Genomic DNA, 15,379 nt, shown 5'->3' on the forward strand with positions numbered 1-15,379 from the left:
AGAATTTGTACATTTTCAGATCTTAATAGTGTAGAAGATGAATATCACTTCCCATTAATTTGCCCATTCTAATGGGAGTTAAGATGTGCCCCACCATATTATTATGAATATTGTGAAATTTTCCTCGCTTATGAGTTCTGATGACAGTGTCTTTATCCGTAAGTTGTCAACCTGTATCTACAAGGCACTGTCTGTACGAAAGAAAATAACAACGAATGACATGACATGACATGACATGACATGATATGACATGATATGACGTGATATGATACGATACTTGATAAGATGTGATGTAATATGAGGTGTTATGATATGATGTGATATGATAAAGTATTGTAATGTGATGTTATATGATGTGATACATTTGATTCGATGTGACATATTGTGATGTGACTGTTATTCCTTTCTGTGATATTCTGCCCTATGTTCATGTATACTGTGGGCCGATGGTATTCAGTATAAAATAAGACTGAATGAATCTCATACAAGGCTGTAACTACAACAGCATGTGTAGTGGATATGGTAAATATAACACACATGATGGCAGTCACATTGCTGGCTTTTTTCATGGTATTGCATTTATTAAGTGTGAAAGTGATACATTTGTAATATGAAAGTCAGCTTACCGGGCAAGTCGCACAGAAGGGTGGTGAGAATTGCGTCATCTTTGTGGATCGAGATGAAGTGACGATGTTTACAGCCTTGTCCTATTTTATACACGTCAGGAGAATGCAGCATGTTCTTCCCCAAACTTGGTAAATGTGCTATTGTGCATAAACAAGCCAAACTGGAACTCTCCTGACGTTTTGCTTATACATCTTTAATATAATATGAGCGAGGTTTCGGTATAGCTTCTAACCCCGTTATCAAGCAAGTTTGTAGCTACACCGAAACGTCGCTCATGTTATGTGAATGAAGTTTTGTATCCATATAATTCTCCTCGTAGTTCATAACACCAACTTTTTAAGGCCACTACAAGAAGTTGTCATTGTATCCTAATGGCCTAGATCAATCCTCATGTTAAATTGTTGATCTCTAGATTGTCTGGCCCAGAGGCCATTGCTTACAAACCGCCTTCATGTAGCTCGCATACTGCATTAAATATAACAAGTATTTTATACACGTCAGGAGAGTGCAATATGTTCTTCCCCCACCTTGGGAAATGTGCCAACGTGCATAAACAAGCCAAACTGGAACTGTCCTGAAGTTTTGGTTATACAACATCTTTAATATAATATGAGCGAGGTTTCGGTATAGCTTCTAACCCCGTCATCGAGCAAGTTAGTAACTACACCGAAACGTCGCTCATGTTATGTGAATGAAGTTCACAGAATTCTCCTCGTAGTTCATAACACCAACTTTTTAAGGCCACTCCAAGAAGTTGTCATTGTATCCTAATGGCCTAGATCAGTCCTCATGTTAAATTGTTGATCTCTAGATTGTCTGGCCCAGAGGCCATTGCTTACAAACCGTCTTCATGTAGCTCGCATACTGCATTAAATATAACAATAAGGAGCAAACAAGTTCTAAGAAAGCAAGTCCAGATTTTCACAAGTTCGTGTCTTAAACACACTAAGTGAAAGAAATCATTATCTCTTTTTCTGTCCTATCTTCCCTCTTCCCCGACACCCCTTCTCTCTCTCCCAAAGACGGATTCTGAAGTAGTATCAGGGGGCGCACCACCCCCTTTGTTCTGAAATTTTGTTAAATAATTAAATAACCATTGGAAGTCGGGTGAAAATGATGTGTGCCACACTCCTTTTAATCTGCTTTCAGCAAAGTCATACGCAGACTTGTTATTAGAGGGCCTACCATGTTGCAATGAATACTGTCAACGTGTCCACCACCTACGTTTCGTTGTAAACCCAATTTATATGGCACCGTTGTAAAGAGGATTCACACATCAAATTAGTCTTGAGCGAGAAAATCCATCTGATTCATTTGCCCTGAAGGATAACATTGGTCAGAAACATCATCCACTGTCTTCGTTCCTTATTGTCATTGTATCAGAATTATTAAATAGTTTCTATTCAACAGAAAGAACACCAATGTACATGTATGTAAAGGTTCCCTTGTTAGCGGGTCTGGGACGATGAGGTAGCCTAGAGGTTGAAGCGTTCGCTATTCACGCCAAAGGCCTGTCTTCTATTCCCGACGTGGGTGCAATGTGTGAAACCTTTTTCGTGTGTCCCCCGTCGTGATCTTGCTGGAATATTACTGAAAACGGGATGAAGTCAAACTCACTCACTCCTGAAGTCCAACTCGATGGTTTGGCACGGTGGTTAAAGCGTTCGCTTCTCAGGTTCAAAACCTGTGTCTGATGTCCGCCGCCTGTGATAGCAGCACTGGAATTTAGCAAAAAACAGCGTAAAACCCTCACCACTCACTCACTTGCTCAAATGCTGACGTTTACAATTTAGAGTCATAAAACTTCAGGAGAATTCCAGTTGGGCGTCTTTATGCACAATGGCACATTTATGAAGGTGGGAGAAGAACATATTGCACTCTCCTGATGTGTATAAAAGACTACCAAAATCCACACATCCTCACTTCATCTCGATCCACAAAGATGAACGCACTTCTCACCACCCTTCTCTGCACCTTGGCCGGTAAGTTGACTTTTTAAAAGTTACTTAAAACGAAACAATCGTCATATAATAGGCAGGCTTCCAATAATGAAAACTCATCCATAAGAACGCTATCACGTATATTATACCATATCCGCTATACTTGCTGCTACAGCTTCGGACCTGGAGAACGGAAGGTGGCGGGTTCGATTCCCGGCTGCGTCATAACAAGAGACTTTACAATGTGGTGTTTGTTGCCCTGGCGCATAATGTGTCGGTGTTGAGTATGCATGCTTAACCGTGGCATCGTATCAAGTGAGTTAGCACTATGAAGGCAGTTTAGGTTTAGGCTAGTACAAGGAGTCATTCATACACACACATGCACGACTTCATATCAGCGAAACAGTCTTACGTGCAACGTTAAACCTCATGTCACCTCACCTCACCTGTAGCCACGGCCCTGGCTGAGATCAGTCCCAACATCGTTGGAGGCAGCAATGCAGTTGCAGGAGAGTTTCCCTGGCAAGGAAGTATTCAGGTGAGGAGTGGCACCAGCTGGTTCCACATCTGCGGTTGCGTCCTCTACTCCACCAACAAGGCCCTCACTGCCGCCCACTGTCTCTCCAACAGGTAAAGATGTACAAGAATAGGACATGAAATAGAAACTGTAATCAAGCAATGACAAGAAGTAATTATTGCAAGAAGAAGTCTTAACCAACTGTACTTCCTTTCCTTACTCTATATCTTAGAAAAAAGGATTTAACAGTAATCATTTCTAACCAGTCATGGGACGTGCACAGAAACAGAGGTAGCTAAGAGCAATACAGAATTCTGTTTAGGCCAAGTCACATTCTGACAGCTTGGGAGTCTTGCATCACGCTTATCAAGCACTCTCAAAAAATACTATTTCGTGTTTGTGGTCTATATGTCGCGACGTGCTGATGTTATATATCAACCTCTCGCGATGTGGCCAGGTTGACATCACTCATGTGACCAAGTGGGCCAATCAGAAAGGCGGAAATCTTCCTGTCATATGGTAATATCATCTATTCAGTTTGCTGCCTAGATGCTTGCAAGAGGCGGTATAGCCCAGAACATGCATTTTGAGGCAATTCACTGCCAATGTTCCTCTCATTTCATTTGCAGTGCTAGCAGCTACCGTCTGGTCTTTGGCATGCTCCGAATGAACAATGTTGATGGAACTGAACAGGAATCGTCAGTCAGCTCCTACACCAACGTGAGTTACGTCCCTTACTTCAAACACTTTCATGTAATATGTACAGTCTGAACTTTCATTGAACGTTTGGGAATTGTGAATGATAATTTGAGTACCTCTGACTTTGTTGAGTTAAGAGTTTTAGTGTCAGCATTTGAGCACTGTTATTTCTGGTTATGTTGTGCAGCACCCCAACTACAACGGTAATGCTGCTGGCTATCCCAACGACATCGCAGTTCTGAGATTGCAAACCTCCATGGACACAAGCAGCTCAGCTGTAGGAACTATCTCTCTGGCTTCGGGTGGCAGCGACTATGCCGGACAGACAGCAACGATCACCGGATGGGGAAGACTGTCTGGTCAGTAGTTCTTATTGAAGGAAAAGTTTTGTTGCCATGTCCATTTGTCAATGAGACCAACATCACTATAGCAGTATGCGTAGTACCTTTTCCATGTGTTTGTTCCTGTAGGCGGTGGAAGTACCCCCTACTACCTCCAGAAGGTGGACATGACCGTATTGACCAACAGCGTCTGTTCCAGCAGATGGTCTGGCATCAGTGGTGCCACAATCAACTCTGGACATATCTGCATCGAAGCCTCTGGGAAATCTGCTTGCAGTGTGAGTTTACGTTACCAAGTCTGCCTTCCTTGAAATATAACTCATGCAGTCAAGTTCGTCCCCTACCTGCGATACCAGTATGCCTTATGTAAGATTATACAAACACGGATACGTGGCAATCGTAAAACGTTGTCATCACTGCCGTATTTGCGCCTTTAACGTGTGACAATCGTTTAATTGGTTACAGATGATTACACAGATCATTACTTTCGTTTCCAGGGTGACAGTGGTGGCCCGATGGTTGTCAGTAATACGCTGACTGGAATCACGTCATGGGGTATCAGCTCCTGCTCTGGCACCTACCCCAGTGTCTACACTCGTGTGTCCAACTTCTACTCCTGGATTCAGTCACAGTAAAATGCTCTCCCTGTAGAGTCGACGTTTCCTGTTTCATGAATAAAGTGTACGTAACGTACGAAACAAATAGTTGTCCATTTGTTGCTAAACATGACGAGGTGGACCTTGTGGACCTCTTTACTCCAGGATCCACCACTATTTGTATAGTACGTGGTACCAGCTATGTTTCTGTACGGTGTAGAAAACGAACCAAAAGCCGACTGGGGGAAATGAAGAATAAGGATTATTTGGCATGCCACTCCCTTAAAATGTGGAATTACACATGTTGTACGTCAGTAATTATTATATATAAGGGTTGAAATCTTTGACCACAATCCTTTGAGAAATGGACGATGTTGTTGGTGGCGATACGTATTTAGCTATATAAATGTTTTCCGAACCAAAGCGAGGGATGTCGGTGTCCTTGACATTGACACAACCAAACCAGAAATGTTACCCCACGTCTGGCAAGCAGGAATAGTCATACCAAAACCAGACCATACCATCTCCCAAAGGCAGATGTTGCTGATACCTGCACAATTTGGTTTTACATTTTGCACGGAAACTTGAGCAGCGGGACATTTGTGTCGACTGTTATCTTTCTTTTTATGATGCAGTAAAACAGATCGAAACCAAGGTCATCATATCCCTGCACGCTAAGGGGGCACAACTCAACGAAGTGCTCATCACTGACCCACGTATTAAGAGTACCATGTGTAGATGACAAAAGTTAGTTAGCAGATGAGTATTAATAGTTGTGTATGTGTTATTTGATGCCAAGCTGAGCAGTATTACAGGACTGTGAATATTCGGATCAGACAATCCAGTGATCAACATCTTGAGCAATTGCAAGGACTGGAATGGACTGGAATTTATTAATAGCCAGCGAAAACCAATAGACATGATACAACAATTTAAATTGCCCTTTAATCACATGAATCACCACGTACAGCACATCTTACCCATTCCAGTCACGAATGAGACCAATAACTTATTTTCCGTGGATGCAAAGCCAGCAATATGCACGTACACACACGCACACTCACGCTAACGCACACATGCACGTACGCACACACATAGTTAAAGACTATCGCTGACCGGTAAGTATTTTGGGTTAAATCTTGTAAGGTCACTCACAATGAGATATAACTGTTCTTGACAAGGAAACAGTTATTGTCCATATAAATATATTGATTTTAACAAACATATCAAAGCAAGTAGATTTACCTGTCATTCAACACGGATAATTATCGGTAATCCATCATTTAACTTCCAGCACAAAGTAGCATCACATCGCATGATAGTGCCAGTCAGTTCTACACCCGAATGCTAACGTCTGGGTTTCTGTACTGCCATGTTGTACATGCTCCTGCTTGTCAACGGTATAAAGGTCATTACCGAAATGTCGCATACAAGCAATAGTCATCAATGAGTAGAGGTGATTGGGTAGCCCAGTAGTCAAAGCGTTCGCTCGTCACGCCGAAGACCAGGGTTCTATTCTCCTCAAGTGTACAACGTGATAACCCATATCTGGTGTCCATTGCTTTGATATTGCTGGAATGTTGCTAAAACAGGCGTAAAACCAAACTCACTCACTCTTGTATAAATAGGGCATACCAAACGGCCTTCCGTGTAATACCCATTTCATAAAAATGGTATTAGACGAATTGTCGTTTCGTATTCTGTTTGGTATTCTCCAACAAAATGAGTGAGTGAGCGAGTTACGTTTTACGGCGCTTTTAGCAATATTCCAGCAATATCACGGCGGGGGACACCAGAAATCGAACCCGGATCTTCGGCGTGACGAACGAAAGCTTTAACCACTAGGCTACCCCACCACCCTCTCCAACAAAAGATGATAGAAACTGTCTGTATTGTGATGACACGAGTCAGCTTTCTGCGTGTCAAGCAAGGTGTAATACCAGTGTGACAGAGGAATTAGCATACGGACGTCATATTTGTAAAACATTATGACGTCAGGCGTCCGGGATCACGTGATATTAATGCGCAAGAATGTAATAACATTATAGATTTATTATAACGTGATATCTTCAACGGGTGAGTAATGAGACGGTGTAAGGTCACTCAGTGAGATAAAACTCTTGTTGACAAGTAAAGAAAACACAACTATTGTCGATATGTTTTAATAACCACAATAAACAACGCAATCCATCACGCCAAATTGTCGGTAATTCAAGATCATTTACCGATTTAATAAGAATCACAAGTTAAATTCTAGTATGAAGGAAATTCGCTTTTGAACTTAGCTCTTCTTCATCGTCTCACTGACAGGAACATCCTGCCCACCACCCACAACAAACACATGAGAATAAAAGAGCTTTGAACGGCAGGTAGATCCCGACACTGCCAAGGGAGGCATCCTTGTACAGAGATAACATGATAAACGATGATTGCTGGGCAAATGTACTCACTACATGACCTGGCTTTCCGTCTAATACCATTTTTATTAAACTAGTGAATTGCTTTCTTATGGCAGTGGTCTGTAGATAATCAAGTCTGGACTAGACAAACCAGTGATAAACAGCATGAGCCACGATCTATACTTTTGGAATGCGATGACACGTGTCAACCAAGTCAGACAACCCGATGCCTTTAGCCGCCTCTTATGACAAGCGTGGGTTGTTAACGATCAATTCTATTACAGATCTTAACGAGTCACAGTCACTACGAAGTACTGGCATTCAACAGCTGTATACAATCGCTTACAGATCCGGGTTAGAATTGGCCTTCAGCAACAAATGCATGTCGCATACTCGATGGCTCGCTAATGCATTTCATCGTATTCCCATGCGTAGATCGACGTTGATGATACCAATCAACGGTAAGTCTGGTTATCCTGAATTAATTACAGACGTCTGGAATATTGTTGAGTATGGCGTTAAACAAGAAAAAGGGGAAAATTCAAGAAACATTTGTACAAGCAATCACCCATTAAACATCTATTAATAGAATGTATTACAAATGTCTTCAGTTTTCAAGCAGTAAAGTTTCTATTTTGTTCCAGAAGGCTTCTTCTTCCTCTTCAGAATCGTGCATCCACACAATGTTGCACTCTCTTACGGAGTTAAGCAGTACCTGTGGTATGTAGGGATATTCACAGTCGCCATCGTCTCTCACGGGCACCAGTAGCAATAACCTGCCAGTCATGACGTCGGAGATAGAAAGGGTTGCTGTGCAAAGACTAAAGTAAGCCCAGTCTTCCTGAAGAAACGCCGGCGTCAGGTACAGGATCGTCTTCCAGGACCCATGGACGCTCTGCATTATTGCATCGGCTTTATTCACACCAGGAAGTATGTCACGGTCATGAAGAAGAAGTCGAAAACCTTTCTCAATCTCCAATCGTTGTCGTAAAGTGTAACAGGCCCATCTGTAGTCGACGTCGGCGTGCATAACATTGACGTCGTACACGAAGTCGCCACGAGTCGGTAGAAGCACGTTCAGACCAGAGAGTCGGAAAAACCAGTACACAAGTCTTGTCTTGTTACGTTTAACTAATATGAAGACTAAAATGCCTATTACAAAAACAAGGTATGTGCTCAGTGTCAGGTATAACCAAAATCTGCCTTCACATGCCCGCCATAACTGCTCTAAGTTTATGGCCTTTGTTGACGATATGGCGCCATTTTCGCCGATGCAAGTGTAATTACCTCCCCTGTCTAAAGTCACAAAGGTCTCGGACAGCCATTGCACAAATCCCAATGTTCTACATCCGCAAGAAATGATATTCCCGTTTAATTTCAGAACGAATCCCTGGACATTCGACTGATGCAGATCTACCTGATCGCATGTTTTGGAACTCAACTGAGTGATTGCATTGTATTGCAAATCTAACTCCTGGAGTCTTGGTGTGGTTCTAATATCAAAGGGGAACTGCTTGAACTCATTTTGTGACAAGCGCAGTTTTGTTAAATTAACAGCGTTTTGAAAAATTGTTGGATTAACAGATACCACCCTATTCCTGGAGAAAGAAAATTCTCTCAGATGCCTGAAGACCGTTGAAATCCAGTCAAACTGTTCAGGATCTTCATTGTCCCCAGACATCATCACAGCGTCCATGTAAACCTTTTCCAATTTTTGTAAAGGTTTAAAAACTGTTCCCATGAACCTGAAATGCATCAAAGTATTATCCGATACATCCAGAACTCTTAAAGCAGACAAGCCACTCACGGTAGTGGAAGGAAAGAACTTCAAACCAATCCTAGATATGTTAAGTTCTTTAAGGTGTCTGGCATTGGTGAAGTGAACGTGGTAGAACACGGTTACCAGCCTCCAAGGGAAATGACTGGAGTTTAGTGACTTCAGTGTATTTGGGATAGTAATATACAGTGAAGGAAAAGGTAGCTCGTTTTTAGGAGGTCCAGTACGCAAGCTAAGGCCATGGGATATACCTGTCACCCCCTGCATTTTCTGATTCGAAACATCTAGATTTACCAAATTTCGGAACTTTCTTATCATCTTCAAATTTGGAATTTCGGCAATCCTATTCCCACTGACATCGATTTTATTGATACATGTAGAGAATGTTGATAATGCTAAGTCGCCTATGTCGATTAGCAAAATGTCGTTGTTGGATAGCTTTAATTCCTTAACGCACACTTTTTCAAGTGCTTGCAGTTTTTGCTTTGTCACGATGCTGTCATTGAGTCTTACCTCCCAGTGATTGGTATAGGACTTCAGAACATTTGAAGCATCAATAAAAGTCATATTTATGTCGGTCAGGCTCTGTAAACTTTCAATGGCGTTTACAACACCAAAATCATAGTTATGAGAAATGTCTAAAATTTCCAGGAATTTCGATGATTTAAAAGCATCTTTGTGGACATATCTCAATGAGCACCATCTGAGGTTTAGTGTCTTCAAGCTTTGGAATACACTGAAGGTGTTGTTTCGGATGATTTCTAACAGGCAAGTTGGTCCATTCAGCGTTCCACTGAACTGAAGCGATTCCAAGTCTCGAAGAGAGGTAAAGTCACCATTAAATACAGGGTTTGTCATGGTATCAATAGACAGTTCTTTTAACGTTATCAGCGGTTTGAATATTTGATCAGGGTAACTTCCATTTTTACTCAAATCATTGTATTCCATTCGAAGAACTTTTAACTTCTTTAGTGGGTCGAAGACTCCAGGAGGATATGAAGAGTACTCAAGCTTTAGAAAGTTCAGCTGTAGATAGAGTTCTTCTAAGTTGGGCAGGCCTTCGAAAGCATTCACCTTCAGTTGAGAAATACGGTTATCTGAAAGGTTCAAAACCCTCACCGATGAAAGGTCTTGAAATGAATTGTTAAGGATTGTTTGGAGATGGTTTTGGCGAAGGTTGATGAAGAACGTATTGGTAGGAAAGTTAACGGGTACTTCTGACAGATTCCTTGAACTACAGTCGGCCAAGAAAGATACGTTTACTGAAGTGACGTCACACACTGTCATGGCGTCTGGACGCCCCCGTATCATCTGCGCAGACACTGCAGAGAGCAGTACTAGAAAAATGTTCGGTATGGACATTTTGAGTTTGTCGGCTGCCGTCTCCTCTTTCACTGAAACAAAGCAGAAACAGCTTTCACAAAGGAATTTCAATATATTAACATTTGTCCTTTTGGGCTTTATGTAATTCATCAAGGATAATGACAGATGGAACCGGAAACAGCGACTCCTGGAGCAAAGGTGTGTGCTAAGGATAGTAAGCTGGGCTCCGTCTTGCATATCGCACTATACGAGACCGTACAGGCCGAAGAGTCCATGACTTCAACACAACCAATATTGACAATGTTATGTCATTTTCCAGTGGTTGCTATTTTAGCCGGCCGCGCTGTCCTACATCTGAAGATAAATAAAATAAACAAGATAAGCGGTTTAAGGAGGTTGGATGCAAAATATCAAAATGTGAAAAATTGCTAAATTCCGATATGGTATCATTTTGTAGAAAAAAAATTAGTGTGTCGGGAATCTAGCAAATAATAAGTGGTGCCGTCTGTAAAATTAATATGTCAATCAACGTTCTCTTGAAGGTACATTGTTTAGTTTTATTATTCAGTGTGGGTTTTAATAAAGATATTCCAGTACTAATATGGAATAGCAGGAAAAATCATTTTCAAGGCAGTATATGGGATTTGACACATTAAATAATGTCTAAAAAACTAAAAGAAAATTCATAAATAAAAGAAATATGTTTATAATAACAAGAGTTTTGTATAAAACACATTTTTATATAGTAAATTCACACTACATTTGTATTCAGTAATTTGAAAAATATGTTACCAGAGGATATCAACATTATCTACATTCAAAACAGCATACCCAAATTCAATTTGATAAGGGGATGTAACTTTTTCCAAGGTTTGCCACAGAATAAATGCGCACAAAACCGGCTTCTAGCTTTGCGGCACGCACAGCGCGCGCAAAGGGAGCCGGGAACCAGGTTATTAGGTATGTAGCAGCTTCCATTCTGGTTCCCGGGCCTCTCATTAATATTCAGGTTTAATGAATATTAATGAGAGGCCCGGGAACCAGGATGAGCAGCTTCTGGCACAGGCAGGGGAGACTACTCCCGTAAACGTATTTACACTGACTAAAACACCCCCTTTTCTGGAAAAAAATCTTTATCAAAAAGAAATAAGAAGGAGACTTGGGTACCTCACACTGGCGGAAGTGTCACATTAACGTAGCATGCAGTACGTCCCGTAGATGACGGTGCCTTCAATAGCTTTGGTGTTCGCGCAATGCAAATCGACTTCCAGAAAAGGATTACTCATGAGGTGTCAATAGCTCTGGTGGAGAGCTAGGACACTGTTGACTAAAGTTAAGTAGAGGTTTTAGACAGGAATTCTTAAAGAATAGTGTTACTTACTTTACTTTAACGTATGGCACAGTGCCATTCGCCGCTAAACAACTTGTCGTCATCTTTAATATTACCCCCTTATTTTGGCATATTACGCACGGATGACGCCTACCCTAAGCCTAGAACTGCATCACTCAAGCATTCACTATTCGGACTTGATGTAACGCGATCATTGTTCAATGTAGCGTTTACCAAAATCGCTTACAGGTGTAATATTAATAACTCTCAAAGTGTAGCAGTGACATTTTCATGTTTTCAAAAACACAATTTGGTATGTTTGTTGTGAACTATTTTATAACTATCTTATATAAATTGGTGTTACAGTATTTTATTCTTTACAATGAAAATAACAATAAAAATATTATATGGCATAAAAAGGTCACTAAAATATTGAAGGTTGGTGGTAGTGTTCTAAAGTTTGTGGTTTTATGCATATGTCAGTTATATTTATATTTAGTAAGGTATGGCAAGTATTTCAGTAGCATTTCATTCATCTGAAATGTTTCTAATGCGTTTATGGTTCAGTTAGCTGCTGGATCAAGAGTATTTTCTCAATCGGGAAGATTATCGGGATCGGGAAGATTGTTTATCACCTGACCCTAATTTAGAGCTCCCAATTGGCTAATTTAAAAATTCCCATAATTCTTATGCACCAATCTGGGTACTCATCTAACAATACTTTATTATAGCAAGAAGGAACAAGGTCCCCAGGCATACAGTTTACATCAAACAAGTCACATGTGAACACATGGTCCAGCTCATCAGGATCAAATATTAAGCTCTATTCCACCAAATGGGGCTGACAGATATGTGACATTTGAATAAACCACACCTCACCCCCATACAACGAGTCATGTGATTCTTGGCGCCCTAATCAGCTGTAACAAAAACAACACCTACCTTTACAGAACAAGCTCACGTTAAACGATGTCAAAATCAGTTTGCCATGTAATGCACGGAGGACCAAATTCAAAGAAAACAAAATTGTTGGCTTTCCTGTTTCTCAACACAGAAAGTAAGGTGCAAGCATTTGTTTTAATTTTACGTTTCGGGTATTGCTCAGTATTCCAAATTTGTGTTGGACTACCATATTGGGCCGGAACAGTAAATGCTTGAAATGCGGACAAACGAGACTTTAGTATAAGTATCTTGTAGAAACACTCCACAGAAACATACATCATACAAAGGGAGGTGACTCTCGATCTTTCCGATATTTTTTGTTTGTACCATGCTACATTTGATCCCCGGGTTTCCCTTCTTAACTTTCAAATGAATTTGAGTATTCTTCTCAATTTGATCACTATTTTTCAAGTTTTAAAAAGTGAAAAATACGAATCATAGGATGAAACACATGGATGTTGCAAATTGCGTCCTAAGTTCTGCTAATGGTCTGTACAATGGGTTCTATTAAACACGCATTGATTCACAAACACTCTGCATTCTACTTGTTCGAATCGTATACAGGAAGTGGGACATTAAGTGCATTGTAATCTCTTCCCCCTTGCGTTGGTTCATTGAAACAAGGAAGGAAACTACTAAGCAATATATGATACGGCTAAGCACAATATTCATTCCTTGTGCAGAATGCGTATTTGCCCCAGCCACACCTTTTATTTCATCGTAAATTCAGCTTTATTTCGTCGTAAAAAGGATATTCTCATTTCTCTCAAATAGTGTTTGAAGAAACTGAAAATAGTACTTATGTGACCTTTGGTATTTATTTAACTATGTCATCGTGACTTTTTCATTTCGCTGTAAAGGGGAACTACCAAATCTCATATGTTATGTAGAAATAACATATCTCTCTATCAATGTATCTATCTATCTATCTATCTATCTATCTATCTATCCATTTAACCCTCAACTTCCTCCCCATCTCTCCCATTCTCTTTTGAGAGAATATTTGACTATCGTTCTCGCTGTCTTCTAGGTAGCTCTCTCTCCGTCTTCTCCCCCTTCTCCCCCCTTGCTCTCTCTCTCAAAAGATTTGGCTATCTCTCTCCCTCTCTCTTAATCTCTCTTTCTCTCTATCTCTCAAGAATATATGACTATCGTTCTCGCTGTCTTCTAGCTATCTATCTGACCCTTTCATCTTCGTTCCACCTACTCCCTCTCTCTTTCAAGAATATTTGGCGGTCTCTCTTGCTGTCAGTCTTCCTTTCCCTTTTTATCTCTCTCTCTCTCTCTCTCCAAGGAATGTCCAAGGAATAAAACCAAACATCGCTACAAAGAAAACTCACCGTCACTTACAGCATCAAGGTTTAACTCCCAACTCATTTTTATTCAACTGCAAGCATCGTCGCAGTCACTTGCAGTCGCAATAACTGTGTCAGTTTACCGTTACTGAAGGGAATATCACCATTCAGGCCAGCAGAGTACTTATAAAAGGCACAGGAACGGATCTCGCGACTCATTTGTGATCGACCTTATTCCGGCTACAATATGGGATTATGCATTTAACACTGCTAGTAAGTCTTTGTTCGGATCTCAAATTCTGGGTGACAGACAAGGATGGGTGACGATTGATTATGAAACGACACTAGCGAAGTATTAAAAGTGACAATAAGCTCTAATAGCTCTGATTCAGGTCATTGTAGTCTCCCTAGGACTCAGGTTTTGAGATCGTAGGCTTTAAATTGCAGTAGCGATTAAACAACAATGGTTGCAGTGAGCGCGAGAATGAATTTTGTTTTACGCCTCCAGCAATATCGCGGAGTTGGACACCACATATATGGGCTTCACCCAGTGTACCTTTGTGGGGAGTCGAGCCTGAGTCTTCGACGTTATGGGTGAACGCGTTAACCGCTCGGCTACCCCACCACCACACAATGGGTACAGAAACTTCAAAAAGAAATGAATATACCGTGAAAAGATATTGATCAGTCACGGAAAAACGCTTACGTTATTTGATGACGTTTATATATATACCCGTGATATCTTTGGTGTTTGTCTGAGCTTTATAGTGAGTGAGTATGGTTTTGTCCCGCTTTTAGCAATATTCCAGCAATTTCACGACAAGGGACACCGCACACTGTACCCATATGGGGAATCAAACACCAGTCTTAGACGTGACGAGCGAATGCTTTAACCACAGGGCTACCTAACTACCCTAGATTTTACAGTGTAAATCCACTGATATGCTAACTTTCTGACTCTGTAACTGAAAGCACAGTGGTGGAAATGGACCGCATTTTACATATAGTGACTCACATGTTGAGTACTACGTCATGTTCTGGGTTGAACGTCATGTGTCGTCATATTTATTCCAATACATGCAGTTTTCAAGCTGTTAAAAACATGAAGCTATACTCAGTTTTCTACACATTCAAAGATGCAAGAAGCGATCGGGTGGTCAGGCTTACTGACTTGGCATGTCATCATATCCAAATTGCTTAGATCGATGCTCATGATGCTGATCACTGGATTGTCTGGTCATGGCTTCATCATTAACAGACCGCCGCTGCAATATTTCCCAGACTCAAGTCCTCAAGCTTAAGGAGAGATTTTACGACCGCTTCAAAACAGCGTACGCGACTGTTGCTTGGCGATTCATTTGGTAATCTGAACGAAAAGTTCCCCGTCAAAACGATCCATGAATGCCCGAGTTCCTTGTTGCTCATGCTAGTCTCTCTCACAGCCCTAGACTCACATTATTTTCCCTACTGTCCAGTCCCCCCTGCAATGCTGCAGCACTAAATGAAGCAAGTCTAGATTTCCACAGGTTCTGAATTTCCCATCTCACTGGGGCACGTTTTGAATTTAAATGGTTTATGTTTGTTTCAAAATTA

The 15,379-nt window shown here is 41.0% G+C and overlaps 2 protein-coding genes across 2 annotated transcripts; one reads left to right on the forward strand and one right to left on the reverse strand.

The window, feature by feature from the left end:
- Nucleotides 1–2,554: 2,554 nt before the first annotated feature.
- LOC137288064 (chymotrypsin-like serine proteinase) lies at nt 2,555–4,817 on the forward strand. Its single transcript, XM_067820441.1, has 6 exons — nt 2,555–2,609; nt 3,020–3,197; nt 3,714–3,804; nt 3,971–4,142; nt 4,254–4,402; nt 4,622–4,817. Exons 1-6 carry the CDS (start codon nt 2,570–2,572, stop codon nt 4,757–4,759), a joined length of 768 nt encoding a protein of 255 aa, XP_067676542.1. The 5' UTR covers nt 2,555–2,569; the 3' UTR covers nt 4,760–4,817.
- Nucleotides 4,818–7,674: 2,857 nt separating this feature from the next.
- LOC137287718 (toll-like receptor 4) lies at nt 7,675–14,005 on the reverse strand. Its single transcript, XM_067820106.1, has 2 exons — nt 13,930–14,005; nt 7,675–10,290 (listed from the first exon to the last, which is right to left on the reverse strand). The coding sequence occupies exons 1-2, from the start codon at nt 14,003–14,005 to the stop codon at nt 7,727–7,729; spliced, it is 2,640 nt and encodes an 879-aa protein (XP_067676207.1). The 3' UTR covers nt 7,675–7,726.
- Nucleotides 14,006–15,379: the final 1,374 nt, after the last annotated feature.

This window comes from Haliotis asinina, chromosome 6, assembly GCF_037392515.1.
Source record: "Haliotis asinina isolate JCU_RB_2024 chromosome 6, JCU_Hal_asi_v2, whole genome shotgun sequence".
Taxonomy (NCBI): Eukaryota; Metazoa; Mollusca; class Gastropoda; order Lepetellida; family Haliotidae; genus Haliotis; species Haliotis asinina.

Excerpts from the sequence above, each read along its gene's own strand:
- LOC137288064 (XM_067820441.1), top strand. The coding sequence starts at position 2,570 with ATGAACGCACTTCTCACCACCCTTCTCTGCACCTTGGCCG. Across the intron at positions 3,198-3,713 it reads GCCCACTGTCTCTCCAACAG|TGCTAGCAGCTACCGTCTGG; the intron begins GTAAAGATGTAC and ends TTTCATTTGCAG. Across the intron at positions 3,805-3,970 it reads CAGTCAGCTCCTACACCAAC|CACCCCAACTACAACGGTAA; the intron begins GTGAGTTACGTC and ends TATGTTGTGCAG.
- LOC137287718 (XM_067820106.1), bottom strand. The coding sequence starts at position 14,005 with ATGAGTCGCGAGATCCGTTCCTGTGCCTTTTATAAGTACTCTGCTGGC. Across the intron at positions 10,291-13,929 it reads TGATATTCCCTTCAGTAACG|TGAAAGAGGAGACGGCAGCC; the intron begins GTAAACTGACAC and ends GCTTTGTTTCAG.